The sequence below is a fragment of the Phacochoerus africanus genome, chromosome 16 (genome assembly GCF_016906955.1).
Source record: "Phacochoerus africanus isolate WHEZ1 chromosome 16, ROS_Pafr_v1, whole genome shotgun sequence".
NCBI classification, from domain to species: Eukaryota; Metazoa; Chordata; class Mammalia; order Artiodactyla; family Suidae; genus Phacochoerus; species Phacochoerus africanus.
This window is the reverse complement of record NC_062559.1, coordinates 1,786,311-1,803,804: the sequence shown is the minus strand read 5'-3', so window position 1 is coordinate 1,803,804 and position 17,494 is coordinate 1,786,311. Positions and strand designations below refer to the sequence as shown.

General features: G+C 42.9%; 1 protein-coding gene across 6 annotated transcripts in view; it reads right to left on the bottom strand.

Moving 5' to 3' along the window:
* The window catches only part of LMBR1 (limb development membrane protein 1), a 135,517-nt gene that overhangs the window by 21,620 nt on the left and 96,403 nt on the right, over nucleotides 1-17,494 (bottom strand). For 3 of the 6 annotated variants that reach the window (XM_047763915.1, XM_047763916.1, XM_047763913.1), the window contains 6 exons: nucleotides 11,019-11,099; nucleotides 7,985-8,061; nucleotides 7,256-7,333; nucleotides 4,313-4,386; nucleotides 3,986-4,076; nucleotides 2,707-2,773 (listed from right to left, as the gene is read on the bottom strand). In XM_047763915.1, coding sequence (XP_047619871.1) covers nucleotides 2,707-2,773; nucleotides 3,986-4,076; nucleotides 4,313-4,386; nucleotides 7,256-7,333; nucleotides 7,985-8,061; nucleotides 11,019-11,099 — 468 coding nt within the window. The remainder of the gene's footprint in view (nucleotides 1-2,706; nucleotides 2,774-3,985; nucleotides 4,077-4,312; nucleotides 4,387-7,255; nucleotides 7,334-7,984; nucleotides 8,062-11,018; nucleotides 11,100-17,494) is intronic. The other 3 variants (XM_047763912.1, XM_047763911.1, XM_047763914.1) reach the window with 1 other exon arrangement.

The window sequence follows — 17,494 nt, the reverse complement described above, 5'->3', positions numbered from 1 at the left end:
GGAAAAAAAGTTTGGATATCTACAGGAATTTATTAGGTTTGATTTGATCCTGTTCTGTTCTCACTTTGTCCAATCTCCTCTAATTACCTTGAGAGTCTATTATACCAAAGAGAAAACTGATGACAAAAAATATGTACATCAAATGTCCCAAAATGTTGAATTCTTCGAACCTGAAGACTAAACAGGCAGCAAAACAGTGTTTGGGAAATCATATCCACTGGCATGGCATTACTTTTAAACGGTTTGAGAGCGTTCAAATAAAAAGTGCTAAGCACAGATTCTTTGTGTTTCCTACAGACAATAAAACGCTCGTCTATATTAATTATATTGGGCGAAAATACACGACCAAAATGCTCCTCACAACCTAACACTTTGTGGCAAGTGATGTGCTTATAAAATCTACTTAGCGGCAATTTTTCAATTAGCACACTATCTTCCGTCTTTAAGAATAAGAAGCTATTTCCAAAGAATTCTTTGACAAATCTGTCCCATCACCCCAGGCAGTCTAGTCTAAAGCTATGGTTTATGACTATGAGGTAGCAAAAGCAGTTGGTACATTACATTTTTAAAAAACCTCAGAACGCATTTTTGAAGCCAAAGCATCATCAAATTATTTTATGCAGGATCCAACATATTTCCAATTTCCAATTAACGTTATAATCATCACTAAAAATGATGAAAATAAGAGAAAAATTGCACATACACAGGTAAGTGACAATTTTCCCTGCCACTTGGTTTCTCATTTAACCGTGAATGCTGGCTGAATTCAGGGGAGCAAATGAGAGCATCCAGAGGGGCAGGATTTCCTTGTGAGAGGCAACGAGAGAGTGAAACACTTCACAGCTTGGAATCTGGTTGTTAAACACATCCTCTATTCTAGTCGTATACGCTTTTCAGCTAGTAAATCAAAATCCCGTTACACACGAGGATAATATTCCTGACAATTCTCTATATTTTATCTTCTTAAAAATCAAAGACTCAATTCTAAAGGGTTAATAGAGGAATTACAAAGTAACTCTCTAGTTTGCATTTCCCATAATACTAAAATAGAGGTTTTTCTTTTAGTCTAGAAATTTGCTTTTTTAATACTGTGAAAAGCCTCTATGAATCTGTTTAACGTATTTATTTCTTTTCATCTATTCAGTGCCACTGGGCATAACATGTAACGCAGTGCGTGTTGATAGTTTGCAAAGCACCACATGACTCACTGTACCCTAGTGCACTCCATTAATCCTGTTTGGACAGCTGGGGCCAGGCATTTGTTAGCTGCATTTTAATTGTTCCATCTTTCTTTTTCTTCCTTTTTATTTATCTCTATGGCAAACTACTCAGGAATTTAATTTGTTGATCTTCAAAAAGCACATTTTGCCATTAATTTGTTTTCTCTGTATTAAAACTGTACTCAACATGTAATTTTGTTCCATCAAAACCAGTACATATTGCTATCAACAATCTTAAATAAGAGAGCACGGTGGATTTCATAAGTGATAAAATGGTAGGTTGGCTATAATACTGCAGAAATTATTTGTTGGGCTGCCGTAATACAAATGATAACAGCTACAAATCAAGTTACTGAAGTGTGTATTTTTCAAGATTGGCACACCACAAGCAGATATCAAAACAGTAACGAGTCCTAGAACACAAACACAAAAGAAATCAGACCACTAAGTAAATGAGCTTTGCATTTGTCTGTAGAATCGTGGTCCCTTAGATTTAGATTTCGCTGTTTACTCAAACATGAAATTCTTGGTAAGAGTTATCAGGATAACTATAAAGCTTATACTTTCTTGACACAGCCTGCATCCCTGATAGCTATGAGTCTTGAATAAGTAATGGAGGCAATGTAAGAGCTAAAACAAAAGCAACTCAAACTCACTTGTAGTTTTTGTCATAAGCAAGTTGCTAAGGTTGAATAATAGGATTTTTCTCATCATTTGCGAATATTTGGAAGTCAAAATTAAGTCTAGAAAACACAACAGAACTGCCTAACGCAAAGTTTGAAATATTTAGCCAAGAACTGAGAATACAGTCTGCAACGGTGCTTTATAGATAAGCACACCAAATGAAGATTTATTCAACTATTTCAACGACAAAGTGGAAATATGTAACTTTTACAACTCGACCAAAGTTCTTTGGAAATTGAAAGATTAAGAAAACTCCAAGAATAACATGCAAGTAAAAAAACTAAAAAGCTAAAAGACATCCTTTAAATCATTGTGTGCTCTCAAAAATCTCATTGCTTTCAAGTCTCTTTCGTGGACCCAAAGCAGCTCAAAATAAAGTTTACAGATTTAAAAATTTTAAATCACATACTAAATTATAAGTTTTTAAAAATGTTTCATGTAGGAAAAAAACAGTTTAACATTTTCTAGACATTAAACATTGTTTAAAAAAAAAAATCACTGTTTCCTCACTAGAGGACTCAAAAGCTTAACCAGTTAAGAAAAAAAGTTTACTTTTTTTTTTTGGAGAAGGAATATTTTTACGTATTTGAAAAAAATAAATGGTCTTTATTTGATTTTAAAAAATGCTTGTTTGGGTAGAGCCCGACATATGAATGAATTACGGAAATAAAGGAATAAAACAATAGGGAAGGCACTAATATATTTCAAACTTCTTTTTGAGACCAGACGTTTAGGAAGGCGTTTAGAAAAGACATCTTTAAAAGGCACAGCGTTGAAGTGAAAGGTGCTCGTTTAAACTCACCCAGTGTTCTTGACATCACAGGCAGTGCAGAGCTCAAGACCAAGATCGACACACAGTTGCCAATGATCTGTCACAAGGAACCAGAAGGGGCAGTGAGCAGTGACACGGGATGTGGGCAAGGAAAACCCCCTCGCGTCCGGCAAGAAGCTCCGGGACATTCCCGCTACCTACGGTCTCTTAGGTACAGGCTGACTCGACAGGACTCTTCCACAGAGAAAATAAAGAGAATACGAAATCTGGGCCAGAAACACTGAAAAAGCTCTACCTGTAAGTTCTAGAAGATCTTCACCAGGCCTGATACAAAAATACAGCTACAGAACAGCAGACGACCTCACACCTCGGACAACACACTTCCCGTGATTGACTGAGGCTGCCAACTTCAGAAAGGGCTGCCTGACAAGTAGTAGGAAGTAATACCTTTCATACTGACTGTTTTTAAATCCAAAACTACTGTTGGAGACAGAGAACACCTACTTCTAACACGTTTCACTCCCGTGAGATGGAAGACCGAAAAGCCAGACGTCTAAAACACCTACACTCTGGTCATGCATTTTCAATGTGCACTATGCTTATTCTTTCATATTAAGGAAGAGGGGCTAAAAGCACTGGTTAATACTTACGATGCCTCCAACTAGATGCTAAGTATCTCAAAAAGTCACAGCATTTTAGATAGATAAAGGCACTTCTCCCCTTTAAAACAAGGTGAAAATATGGACTATATAATAGAAAGAACAGTAGTGTTTTGCTTCCCCGTCAGCCCGTGGGAATATTTTACAGAGACGCAGTCGCTCTATAAAATAACAGCCTTTGTTAGTCCAAAGGCAGTGACATACTGTAGAAAGTCAAATTAGCCTCAGACTACAAGATGTTTCCAAATAGAACGCTCCTGTCTTGCTTTACCTATTCAGACTTGAAATGCTTGGTCTCTACTCCTTGCAGCGACGAAGTTCTTTAGCTTTTAAACAAGCTCCCTGAAGTACAGTCAGCACAATCAAAGTGACTCATTAGTGACAGGGTCTCCTTGCAGGAAAAAAGAGTCCTTTCAGGCCCCGTCGGCAGCCCTGTGCGCTTACAAGCGAGTGGATGCCATCCAAGCCAAACAGAGCACATCCTCTTCCCATTCACTCGGCATCCGGAAAACCTTCCAGCGTGTGTTTACGCAACTTACAAACAAATACCTAGAACTGCAAATGCACCATTCAGGGCGATGACTAACTAACGCAGTCTGTTTGTCTTAGAAGGCAGAAAGCAGGCACAGTCACCCAGGATTTTACCTTACCTTTGTCATAGTTGTGTCATCCTTCTTGGGAATAAAGTCTCCAAAAAATCGGAGGCTATAGAAACCGACAACAGAGGACACCATAAGATAGCTGTGAGAATCAAGGAAAAAACTCTCAAAAGAATGCCGGCGTCCCGAAGTTCTCAATGGTCTCCAAAGCGTCTTAAGGCCCAAAGGAAAAAAACAAAACAAAACAAAAAGCCACTTGAGGTGCCTGAGGAAGACTGACTTGTTTCTTCTTCCAGGCAAGTGTCTTAGCAAATTACCACTGTCCCAGAAAGCGAGTCAGAAAACTTGTCAACAGAACTTCGGTTAAAGAAAGGATACAAAATCAAAATGATTTCAAGTGCAGCTCCCACAAAACCAAAAGCAGAAAGAGAAGCATTTCCTATTCCAGGTCCCTGAGGGGAAAAAAAAAAAACACCTTTCAGAATTCAATGACGCTATTACATTTGGTTTCCCTAAAACTGTTGTTTCAGAAATATAGGACAGCTGAAATCAGGAATGTTTAATACCCTGGAATAACATCTAGACTTTCAAAGGAAAATGAAACGTGACATGAGACTGATTCATCTTCTGATTCAACCACATGTTCACACTGTAAAGAGGCTCAAAACCAACTCTGATTTATCTCACGTGCATGTTAAATTACTTATCAAAATGATACGATTATACTCACTGTTAAATCCTAAATATCTCTGGGAGAATTTTTTTAAAAACACTATCATACAATAAGAACAGGAAATACGACCGTCTGAACCCTGGGGCAACATATAAAACTAGACAATTAAAGTACGTCAGAAGTGAGCTCAGCAAAGGGAGAAAGCGAAGGCAGGGTCCCGCTCCCTGGGAATCTAGAGATTTAGTCAACACGGCAGTGCGGTCATCGTCTTCCTTGCCGTTACACCTAGTCTCAAAATCTGTCTTTATCTAGGACTGAACCAAACAAGCAGCAAAATTATTTATTAGAGAGGCCAGATACGCAAAAAAGCACTTCTAAGTGAAGTAGGAATTGATTTTTCAAAGCTGACTGACTAAAGGAACTCTGAATAGGAACTACTCTTTTGCTATCAGCTTCAATGACTTCTAACAGATATACCAGGACAATTAAGAATGTAAAGTCAGCCTCATCAAAAATAAACCAATAAAATAACATCATACATATTATTTATACAGTCTAATTTAGCAATAAAGAAGTTAGACTGCCCATTGAAATCTCATATATAAATGAGGAAAAGGCAAAGAATTTATCAACTTGTCAAGCTTTGGATGAAAAAAAAAATGAATAATGCTAATATAAAGATTAACCGGGGTGGAAAACATTTTGGAAATATTCCATCTCAAGAGAAGGCCCGCAGGCAGAATTCAGATGCTCTGATTATTACACAATCACAGAAAGACGGTAGGAAGATAAGTCCTCTCGACCTGGTACAAATGAACCACGGGGCTTGGGCCTACCTAGCGTCGGTCTATGAAAACACTACAAAATGGATGGAAGTCAACACAGGAGTTGACTTCCTGCTGGATCAGGGCATCTGGGTCTACAGGAGAGACAAAGACAAGGCTGCAGGCAGAGGAGGAGGCTCGCTGCTGTGTCCTGGCATGACAAGCCTGGAGCATGCTGGCAGGCTCCCAGAGGTGCAGAGCCAATGGCAGTAGCAGGTGGCACGAGGTCCTCCAAGCCGGGGACAGGAGCTAAACTGAGAACACTGCTGACAGGATTCGCTTCTAAAAGAGCAGGAGAGCCTCGTCTTGGGCCGAAGGGAAGACACCAAGAGCGATACTAGCTTTTTCCATGAGAGGAATGGGGCGCCTCACGTGTTCAGAGACAGGTGGCACGGAGGGAAGCCAAACACCACCTCGACATGCGTCTCCCCGGCACGAGGGCCATTTCGGGCTGACTGTGTCTAAGAGACAGACGACTCTGAAGTGTTTCTTTTGAGCCCCACCTCCGCCCCACCCCTGGACTCCCTGAAGAACTCAGATAGATAAAGGGCCTGGTCCAGGAAGAGCGCCAGCAGCAGAGACGAAACTTGCAGGACCTGGAGACCAACGTCCTCGCGAAGTCCCACTTGCTTCCCAAACATGTGCTTCTCCAGCTCCTCGTGAACCACCTTCCTCACCGGGCAAGTCCCAAGCCCTGCCCTCTCCTCCTCTCTGATGGAACACAAGCCTTCATCGGCCTCATGCCAGTTTAATGCTTAGACCAGCTACAAGAACCTACAAAGGCTTAAGGAAAAAAATTTTCCTTCCCCCAAAGTATCAAAAGTCTGGAAGACTTCTGAAGTCACTTTTATGGGAAATGGGAAAGGTGCTGACTTCAAAAAGTATAACACAATGTCAAAACGTAAATGCTACTTTAAGTATCCAAAAGTTTAGAGAGACATCTAGAAAAAGCATGCCACATACGAATATTGAGAGAAAATTACCTTTAATATGGAGAATATTAAATATATATTATTGGAGTTCCCATCGTGGCTCAGGAATCCGACTAGGAACCATGAGGCTGCAGGTTCGATCCCTGGCCTTGCTCAGTGGGTGAAGGATTCGGCGTTGCTGTGAGCTGTGGTGTAGGTCGCAGACTTGGCTTGGATCCTGGATCCCGCGTTGCTGTGGTTCTGGCGTAGGCCGGCGCCAGCGGCTACAGCTCTGATTCAACCTCTAGCCTGAGAACCTCCATATGCCGTGGGAGCGGCCCAAGAAATGGCAAAAAGACAAAAATTAAAAAATAATATATATTATTAAATAGACTGGTGGAATTTAATAAAATAATGAATTTTTTAAAATTGAGTTAATTCATAAAAAGATGTTCATCTGACTCTCCTCCAATGAGCAAACACCTTGACTCAGGTGCATAAACCGTCTGACTCTGCTGACGCACGAGCCCTTACAATCATATATGTGGATCTTTTGCCAATGCAATGAACCCATCCAATCAACTCTGCATTTCACTATTTCAGAGTGTGCATTTTCCTAAAGGATCACACATATACAAATTTCAGTAAAACAAAGACAACCTCTGATGGCAAGTGTAAAAGGAAACTCTGATACTTGATAAAAGGCCTGGCCAATCCAAAATAAGAGATCGGAGACATAAAACATGGTTTATGGACACGGTTTAGGAACGCTCACCGTAGGAGGTCATTCGTACGACCTGAAGTATACATACGCAGAAAGGGAAGCGTTTTCATTTACTTATCTGAAACACCGAGGGTACCCAGACAGCACACTTTTGCAGAAGAAAGACGTTGTCACGCATTTTTACTTTACCCTTGTTCCCTTTGGCATCGCTGTTTCATCCACCAACAGGCAGAGGATGTTACAAGCCACCAAGAGGACGGAAATGGACTACAACACAGAAAGGCAGGCATCAGTTCGGAAGGCCAAAGACACGTTGCCCGCGCACAGCTATGACCAGCGAAATACCCCCCAAAATGTGTGCTTCAGAAGAGAGGACAAGCAGTCAGGACGAAATTCTACATACAAACCTCAAGTAATACGACGAACCTTAAAATCTTCAGAATACAGTCTGAAAAATCCTGGCAATAATGATAACCTCAAAGCTTAAGACAAAAGCTACTAATATAGATCCATTTACTAACTGATTTCACCAACTGGAAACCCACAACCCCACAGATTTAAAAAAATGGTTACATTGTTATCACAAAGAACTGAAAAACATAATTTTCACATCCTATCACAGAGTCTGAGCAAGGTATCTGCAACACTTGTCTCTTCTTCATTTCAACTGAAACAAAAGAATGAGTTTCCTGCTTTTATGAGGAAACAGATCATCTTGAAGAAGACTTTTTAAAAATTACCATGAACTTCATTTTTTGCTCTACTGAGTTTTTACGAATAGAGGCATAGATGAATTTTAATCCTGTTGATGGAAAACCAGTTTACCTGAAACCATTTAGTTGAGGGAGTTACCACACACAAATGCTAAAGTAAATAAAAAATAATTTGCTTTATTTATTTAGGCAAATAAATTCTTACTGTTTCAATAAGAAGGAGAACCATAACAGCAGGATACACCAAATTTCTTTCCCATGCTGAAGCCTTTTTGCGCCTCTCTATCAGAAGGAAAAACAAAATATGACAGAAGTTTCAGTAATTTCCAAAAATTCTCTCCAGAGTCATATTTTCATTCCTTACTACTGTAACTAGTAATGTATTATTTTTACATAAATAACTTTTTCCTAAAAAACGTAAGTTATTTTTAATTTTCCCCCACAAACTGTATAAAGTCAGAATTTTAAAATCAGCTTGCAACATGAACCAGCTCATTCTTGCGATGCTCAAATTTCAGCACTATAAAAACCTTTCAATTACTAATAAACTACACTGTGAATATCCAGCTTACTCTGAGGATGTAGAAATACATGTATTTCCCATTTTTTTTCTTTTTTTCTTTTTTCCCGCTGCAGAGACACTGTCATCCTGTTTCCCCACAGCAGGAGCTCCTGTATTTCTTTTTTTTATTTACATAGGTTCATATCCATAGATTTACACGATGACAGAAATCTCAAAGAATCAGGTAACAGGACAAAGAATCCCCTCTAATCCCATATCCTAAAGTGAACACTTCCAGTTTTCTCCTCTTTTTTTCTGGCTCTGATCACAGCATGTTCAGGTTCCCAGGCCAGGGGTCTAACCTGCACCATAGCAGCGACCGGAGCCACAGCAGTGACAACACCAGGTGTTTAACCCGCCGTGCTTCCAAGGAACTCCAACCCTTCCAGCTTTCTAGAGACTGGAAGCAAACTTCTCCTTCTAGAGACAATGGTTGCTACCTTCTATCACACCAGTCCTTACACCACAAACAAGTGGAAAGCTTAACTTTTAAAAAGAAATCTCTGGGAGTTCCCGTCATGGCACAGTGGTTCACGAATCTGACTGGGAACCATGAGGTTTGTGGGTTCGATCCCTGGCCTCGCTCAGTGGGTTAAGGATCCGGCGTTGCCGTGAGCTGTGGTGTAGGTTGCAGATGTGGCTCAGATCCCGCATGGCTGTGGCTCTGGCGTACGCCGGAGGCTGCAGCTCCAATTAGACCCCGAGCCTGGGAACCTCCATATGCTGCAGGCGAGGCCCTAGAAGAGGCAAAAAAGAAAGAAAAGAAATCTCTGTGAGGATAGGAGAGAGCGACCACGATGGTGGAAATCGCGGGCCTGTTCTGTGCGATGAACTGACCCTGTGCGCTCTGTTTCCCACACAGACCCACAGGCCGAGGTCCGTGGGCGGAAGAAAACGGCGCTGACGCAGAGCTTTCAGCACACCCACAGGGCCCGTCAGACAAGGTCAGTTTGGAGCTAGCGAGGCAGCCAGCATTTCAGAAGCTATGATCACAGAGAAAAGAAGGGCAGCCTGACCCTCGGCTACTTCTGCCTCCAAGGTCAGTGGCTGGAGAAGAGGAACAGGCGGCTGCCGGAGGAGGCGGAGAAGCCAAGCAAAGCGTCTGCCAGGCTCATGCTTCTTTTTCTTTTTATGACTTTTCCTTTTTGGCTGCCCCACAGCAGCATATGGCGTTCCCAGGCCGGGAGCCGCAGTTGTGACCTACACCACAGCTGCGACAACGCCAGGCGGGGATCGAACCTGCTGTCCCAGCACTCTAGAGACCCCACGGATCCCACGGCGCCGCAACGGGAACTCCGAGGCTCACGCTTCTTGACAGGTAAAAAGTAGAGTCCAGGCTTCATGAAGAAGATGAGGTCCTAGTCCCCGACGAAGCCACCAGGTTTTTAGTTTGGAGCAAGGGAAAGCTGCACCCTGGGAGGAACGCCCAACTGGAAACAGGGGAGCCCTCCTCGAGACCAAGCCCAGTCTCAAATGACCTCAGGGCCAGACCGATGAGACTGGCGTGTCCCCTACGCCGCCTAACAGAGGCAAAAGTTCACCCTCTCCAAAAGAAGAAAGCGTCGGCCAGTTTCTATGACTGTGTCTTGTGAATGTCTCACCTTCAATCAAACACTACCGAAGGAGGTAGGACAATGAAAAAAAAGACAGTAGAAACAGACTTCCAGGGAGTGGATCCAGACACTGACTTAAAAGAAAGACCTTAAAATAACGGATTAATACGTTCAATATGATAAGCAACAAAATGGCAAATGTCACAATTTGAATCTAGAAAAATGGAATCTGAAACTGAAAAATCAGAGTTCAAGAAATAGTTTTGACAACAGTGACAACAAAGCTGAAAAGAGTGAACTGGAAGACAGATGAGTAGAAAACACTGCAGACTGAAGCAATTTTTTTTTTTTTTTTTGCTTTTTAGGGCCACACCCATGGCATCTGGAGGTTCCCAAGCTAGGGGTCCAATCGGAGCTACGGCTGCCAGCCTACACCACAGCCACAGCAATGTGGGATCCAAGCCATGTCTGTAACCTACACCACAGTTCACGGCAATGCCGGAGCCCTGACCCACTGAGCAAGGCCAGGGACTGGACCCGCATCCTCAAGATACTACTGGGATTCATCTCCGCTGTGCCATAACGGAACTCCTGAAAAATATAAATTTAAAAGAAGGCAAAGTACAGAAAAATATATATATATGAGTAAAATGGTTTAGCAAATGTGTAAATGGCATCTGAGGAAATAGAAGAGAATGGGCAGAAGCAGTGTCTGACGAGATAATGGCCAACGATTTCCCAAATGGATGAAAGACACTGAGCCACGTACTCATGAAATGCCATAGATTTCAAGAAGGAAAGTACAAAGAAAAAAGGTATTCAAAGACAGGAATAGCAGAAAATTACGTATCACAAATAATACAAGTGAAAAGTTAGTGGAGTGTATTTTGAACATCAGCATCTTTGAAAAGTCATTTTGCACACACACAAAACACCACCACAAAGTGAATAAACACATGCTTACTCTCTCCCCAGTCTAAAAGACATTCTTTGTTAATGGCTTTGGAAAGCTCGTAACATACTCTAGAGATTTCATACATTTTTTAATATTTCAGACTACAGTAAAGTCTTCCACAAGAAACCAAGACCAACACATACGTCAAGGAAAAAAAAATGTACCATACCTAATTTTGTCTTAAGAGTCTTCACATTTTCAAGTTCTTGTTCCAACTCCATTACATTGTATTCCACTGATGAAGACAGTCCTATCAAAGCAAAAATATTTTAGAAGTTTAACAGCTGAACCCTAGAACAGGTATCGCTCACAATCAGTGAAAATATAACAGCCCACTGTAAATCCTGATCACTGGTAATAAAAACAAAGGCTGGGGAGTTCCCGTTGTGGCGCAGTGGTTAGCGAATCCGACTGGGAACCGTGAGGTTGCGGGTTAAATCCCTGGCTTTGCTCAGTGGGTTAAAGATCTGCTGTTGCTATGAGCTGTGGTGTAGGTTGCAGACATGACTTGGATCCCGCGTTGCTGTGGCTGTGGCGTAGGCCGGCGGCTACAGCTCCGATTGGACCCCTAGCCTGGGAACCTCCATATGCCGCAGGTGCGGCCCAAGAAATGGCAAAAAAAAAAAAGACAAAAACAAAACAAAACACAAAGGCTAGTGTGATTCATTTCTTTACCCCTTAAAACTTCCAAGTTCTTGCTGATTAAACTACTTGTTTTCTTTTCTTTCTTTCTTTTTTTTTTTTTTTTTTTTGTCTACACCACAGCCACAGCAACGCCAGATCCTTAACCCACTGGGTGAAGCCATGGATCAAACCCGCAACCTCACGGTTCCTAGTCGGATTCGTTTCTGCTGCGCCACAAGAGGAACTCCTAAACTACATGTTTTCTAGAAAGTTTCTTACTTTGGTAAAATTCTTACTTGATCTATTATTCACTTTGGATTAATTACAAAAGTATCCTGTGCCCATTATAAAAAGTGAAAGAAAATCAAGACTCCCACTTCCTTACCCCACCTCTGCTAAGTGACAACTGTTAACACCACAGTTGACGCTTTCTTCATCTTGATGTTCATGCTCATACTTACATACATACCATAAGGTTTTCACCACATATTTTACACAAATGGGTCAGATGAGACATCATTTCATCACTTGTTCTCCTAGTTAATGATATGTCCAGCAACGAGCAGCCCCAACTAAACAGCTGAATAATAATTTCAGAGTACTGATGCACTTCAATTTTATTCACAATTATTGTTTGTGAATATTTAGGTTTTCCTAAATTTTTTGTCTCTATAGATATTTTTCTATGCACATCCAGGATGTTCTGGTTCTATTATTTCTATGTGGCAGATTCTCAAAATTCAGATTACTGAGTCAAAAGATAGAGGCACTGACAGTTTTAAGAGGTGCTTAAGGTTACTTCTACCCAAAGGCTGTGATTTATCATAATAAAGTACTGTAACAATCCCCAGTGCTATCAGCAGTTTAGCACAGAAGGTGCTTGACGCCAGATGATCGGTCAACTCTGGGCTGACGCACGTGCTCTGAGCACATTTAAGGTGCACCGGGCGAAGCTATGATGTTTGGTAGCTTAGATGCTTTCAGCTGATGATGGGTTTATCAGGACGGAACACGTCATAAGTCGAGGTAGAGCTGGATTTTCCATTCTCTTCCCCCGCAATGGGTACCTTTTAAGGCTTAAATTTTTGCCAGTATGGTGGGTAAAAGACGTTTTCTCAGTGTGACTTTAACACACACGCCCTAGTCACACTTTCTGCTTGTTTCTCCCATGGTTTGTAATCTCCATATTCTTTCTCTTTTCACTGTTAGGTTCTGAAATAAAACTAAACACGTTAAGATCCCCCACTACAACTGTACTTTGGCTTATCTGTTTTTAAGGATGTTTTCACTATGGGTGTGAATTTGTCTGCGAAGATTTTTGGGCTTCTGTAGGATGGTAGCGTGATCCTTACGAATCAGACTTTCACCGTCACCGACGACCCTCGCCGTCTTCAACGCTTTCTTGATATTCATCCCTTCCTTTCAAGCCTCCTCATGTTGGTAATTTTGGTCAGGTCAACATTCAGTGTCTACCTGAGTACACCACAAATTCTATCCACTGCTTACCCATGTAATGAACCAGTGAGCTTGCCTTTCTTTCTTAACACTCTTCTTCCCGCCCCCCCCCCCCCCCCCAGAATTAACCTTTTTTCCATTTGCTTAGTGTTTTATGCACTTACCACTAGTTCAAAGCCCAGCTTTCCTCCTAAATGTCTTTATGTCCTCTGGCAGCTGGCCAAGAAAAAGGTGAGTGGCAGGTAATTTTTTGGAAATTACTTAAGTCTGAATATGAAGCTTGGTTAAATAGAAATTTTGTTCTGTTTTAAAAATATAAATGAGGAATAAAAAGGTGTGTGGTTTACAGAAACATACAGCCTGATCTTCCATAGTTGGCAGGTAATCACTAACACTTAAAGCTGGAAAATCAAGAAACAGCAAGGCAATCTTTTGTTTCGTGTTTACTGGTTTACTAGTATTAGTTAGGTCAAAGCTAATTATCCTTCAGAAGTGTGAGGTCACTGCTCCACCATCCTCCAGTGTGCAGCGTCAGCTCGAGAAGTCCGAAGCTCTTCTCCCTCCTAGAGAACAAGTGGGCCTTTGTGCCAGCGTGGGCAAGTCGTTGCCTGTTCGTGGTGGGTACTGGGCGAGCACGCTCAACCTCCAAGCTCTTGTCCTTCAGAGCTGAGACATGTTCTTGACTCGGCCATTTCCTCCACCCCATTGTTTTGGCCACACCTTCGGGCATACGGAACTTCCTGGGCCAGGGATCCAGCCTCAGCCGCAACCCAAGCCACGGCAGAGACAACCCCAACACTGGATGCTCCACCTGCTGCGCCAGCACAGGACCGCCTCCTCCATCCCTCTGCCTCTCCTCTCCCCATTTGGAACTCCTGTTAGTCAGATGTTCTCCTGAAGCGGGTCTCTAATAGTCTAGCTCTTGCCTGTTTTTGTCATTTTGACCTATTTTCTTTATCCTCCAATCTTTCAGGTACATGATCACTTCTAAATGCCAAGAAGCCCTTTCCAATCCTGGCCTCCTCGTGGATGCAGTCTCAGTCTCCCAGGATGTTAACAACAGATCTCCCTTTTATGTACTTCTTTTTTCTTTTCTTTCTTTCTTTCTTTCTTTTTTTTTTTTGGTCTTTTGTCTTTTCAGGACGGCACCCGTGGTGGCGTGTGGAGGTTCCCAGGCTAGGGGTCTAATTGGAGCTGTAGCCACCGGCTACACCACAGCCACAGCAACGTAGGATCCAAGCCGCGTCTGCAACCTACACCACGGCTCACGACAATGCCGAATCCTTAACCCACTGAGCGAGGCCTGGGATCAAACCCGCAACCTCATGGTTCCTGGTTGGATTGTTTCCACTGCGCCATGACGGGAGCGCCAGATCTCCCTTTTAGATGTTCTTTTCCTATGCACATTCTGTCTCCCCCTAGGGTCCTTTCTTATTTTTGTTTGTTCGTTCTGGTCCCGACTTTCATGTGAGAGGTCTTCCTCCTAAGTCTGCTAAGCCTCAGCTGTCTGTCCGTATTTAGAAGGAGGCACTAAGCATGATGACTTGAGACTCTAAGATTGCTTGGGTGGCACTTAACAACAGCAAGACTTGCAGTGCGGTAATCCAGCTGGGCTTTTCACGGACACCCACTTGCTGCAGGGTGTGAGGCTTTACTCCTGGACAAGACTCTTCTGATCTGTTTCTTGGGGTGTTAAAGCCTGGCTGTCCACATGAAGGGCATTAGAAGCCCACATGCTCAGTCTGTAAGCACTCACCCTCCTCCGCTCCCCCAGCTGAGCTCAGGCCACAGTTCTACTCTCCGAGAATAATCCTCACTCGTCTGCTGGGGTGGGGAAGAGACTGGTCTGGTACCTCGGATGGAGGGACGAGATGTGGGGATCAAGCCTTTCCATCAGTCCTCCTTATCTTAACGTTGTCCCCACTTTCATAGGTATCTAGTGGTGCCACCTTTTGAGACTATGGAGGACTCTGAGATATAAATCAAGCACAGATGGCTTAGGATTCAGCTTCCTTGGGTCTGCTAAATTAATTACTTCTAAAATGTTCTCAGGTCTGCTACATTCCAAACTTTTTTGTGGTTTTCACCTCTCAAGCTCTCCTTCTTTTAGGTTTATCCTTCTCGGAACCTCAGGGCTCTCATCTGAGCAATGGGGTGTATTATTAGGATGCTTTCCACTGAATCATAAAACTCAACTCAAAGTGCCTTTTCTAAAAAAAGGAAACAGTTTCATGTAATTAGAACTGTACGCACAGGGTGGGCTTTCAAGGGGGTTTTCCAGCAGCTCAGCAGCGACATTCAGGACTGAATGCTGCCATCCGCCGGGGCTTATGTGAAAACCTGGCGCTCTCTCTCCTCTCATGTCATTTCATAATTTGTTTTACTTCATTCGCTATTTCTTTTTATCCCAGCAAGTGAAATTTCTGTTTATTCTTTTCCCCTTGTTAATCTGACACTTCAGCGGTTACTTTCTCATGCCGAACACACACACTCAGACATGTTCTGCAACATAACCCATAGGACACCTTACTAGGTTACTTACCCTACACAAAGCTGAAACTCTCACAATGCTTTTTTTTTTTTTTTTTTTTTTTTCTGTTAAGGGCCGCACCTGCGGCACATGGAAGTTCCCAGGCCAGGGGCTAAATCAGGGCTTCAGCTGCTGGCCAACACCACAGCCACCGCAACGCAGGATCCAAGCTGCATCTGTAACCCACACAGCAGCTGGCGGCAACTCTGGATCCTTAACCCACGGAGCGAGGCCAGGGAGTGAACCCGCAGCCTCATGGATACTACTTAGGTTCTTAACATGCTGAGCCCCAACGGGAGCTCCTGCAATGCTTTTATTTAATCCTTCTCCTAATACTCTCCACCCACCCCTCCTAAATCCTGAATGGTGCCGAAATTATTTTTAAAATATGTAGTTTGAGATTATTACTAAATATTTCCGTTGGCATGGAAGCTGCCCTATCCTTAATGACTAGACTAGTACCCAGCACTAACGAGTTACTATATACAGCTATAAAATACAGAAATAACTGTTGTGCCCTAACAGATACATGACATCTTTGAAAATACGTAAGTTTTTACTTGCAATCTTCCCCCCCAAGACTAAAGATTATTCAGCCATCTTTAACAGCTTATAAACAGGAAGTGTTACATTGAGCTCTCTCTCCTTTGTAGTTTTTTTTTGTCTTTCATTATTATTATCATTATTCTTGGAATTCAAGAATCTTATAGGATAGGAGTTCCCATCGTGGCACAGTGGTTAACAAATCCAACTAGGAACCATGGGGTTGCGGGTTCGATCCCTGGCTTTGCTCAGTGGGTTAAGGATCCAGCGTTGCCGTGAGCTGTGGTGCAGGTCACAGACGCGGCTTGGATCCTGCGTTGCTGTGGCTCTGGCATAGGTGGGTGGCTACAGCTCCAATTAGACCCCTAGCCTGGGAACCTCCATATGCTGCAGGAGCAGCCCAAGAAATGGCAAAAAGACAAAAAAAAAAAAATCTTAGAGGAGAACCGCGGATCTTCTTCATACTCTTGCCGAGGACCCCGTGACCTCCCTAATGCACTCTCAAGTCCTCCCTTAGCTCGCTGACCTTTTCTCCGTTATTTATGTACTTATTTTCCTTCACTTGTTCTTTTTCTCCTCTGGATGACTAGTATCTAGATTCGGTATATTAGCTCCGTAGTCCGTGTCTATTATTTCATTAGTGATTTCCTTCTCCTTGCCCTTTTGTTCTGTGACGTGAAACAGTTCTCCCACTTGATTCTACCGGCGATCAATCCACTTTTCAGAAGGACTGTATTGTTTTCCTATTGCTACTATAAACTTGAAAGGACCATAAACTTAGTGGCTTACAGTAATACAAGTGTATTAGGTCAGCCGTCTAAAGTCCGGGTGTCGGCAGCACTGTGTTCCCTGGAGATTCTAGCGGAGAGTCTGTCTTTCCAGCTTCGAGGGGCCACCAGCATCCCTTGGCTCATGGCCCCTTCCTCGGGTCACTCCACCCTCTGCTTCCATCGCCACGGTTCCTCCTCCGAGCCTCCTGCCTCATCTTTCACTCATGACAATGCCGTGATGACACCGGCCCTACCAGACCAGCCAGGGCAGTCTCCATACGGCCTCGCTTAACACATCGCAAAGCCCCTTTTGTCACGTGAGGGGCACACTCACAGGCTCTGGGGCCCAGGACCTGGACACCTTCACGAGACCGCTATTCTGTCTACTGCAAAGATTCGCTCATCCTTCATCTGCTAAAGTTTTCATTTTTCCCCCACATTCTAGGCAGTCTTTTTTCCACTCTAATTCTATCTCTCTGAGAATGTGTATTACTTCGGGGGGCCAAGTACAAATTCTTATTTGTCTCTCTCAGTAGTTCACTTCAACAGGAATCACAGGCTCAAGACACTCATCTTAGCCTTCGTCACTCAGCCTTAAGCAAAGGGGAATTTTATCTGCTGCTATTGCTCCTTTCACACCTACTCAAGGCAGACAGTCCCTCAAACAGTGACAAAACAACCAGCGGGCCCCGGAGGAGGCAGACTTAGTGCTCTGGCACCTCT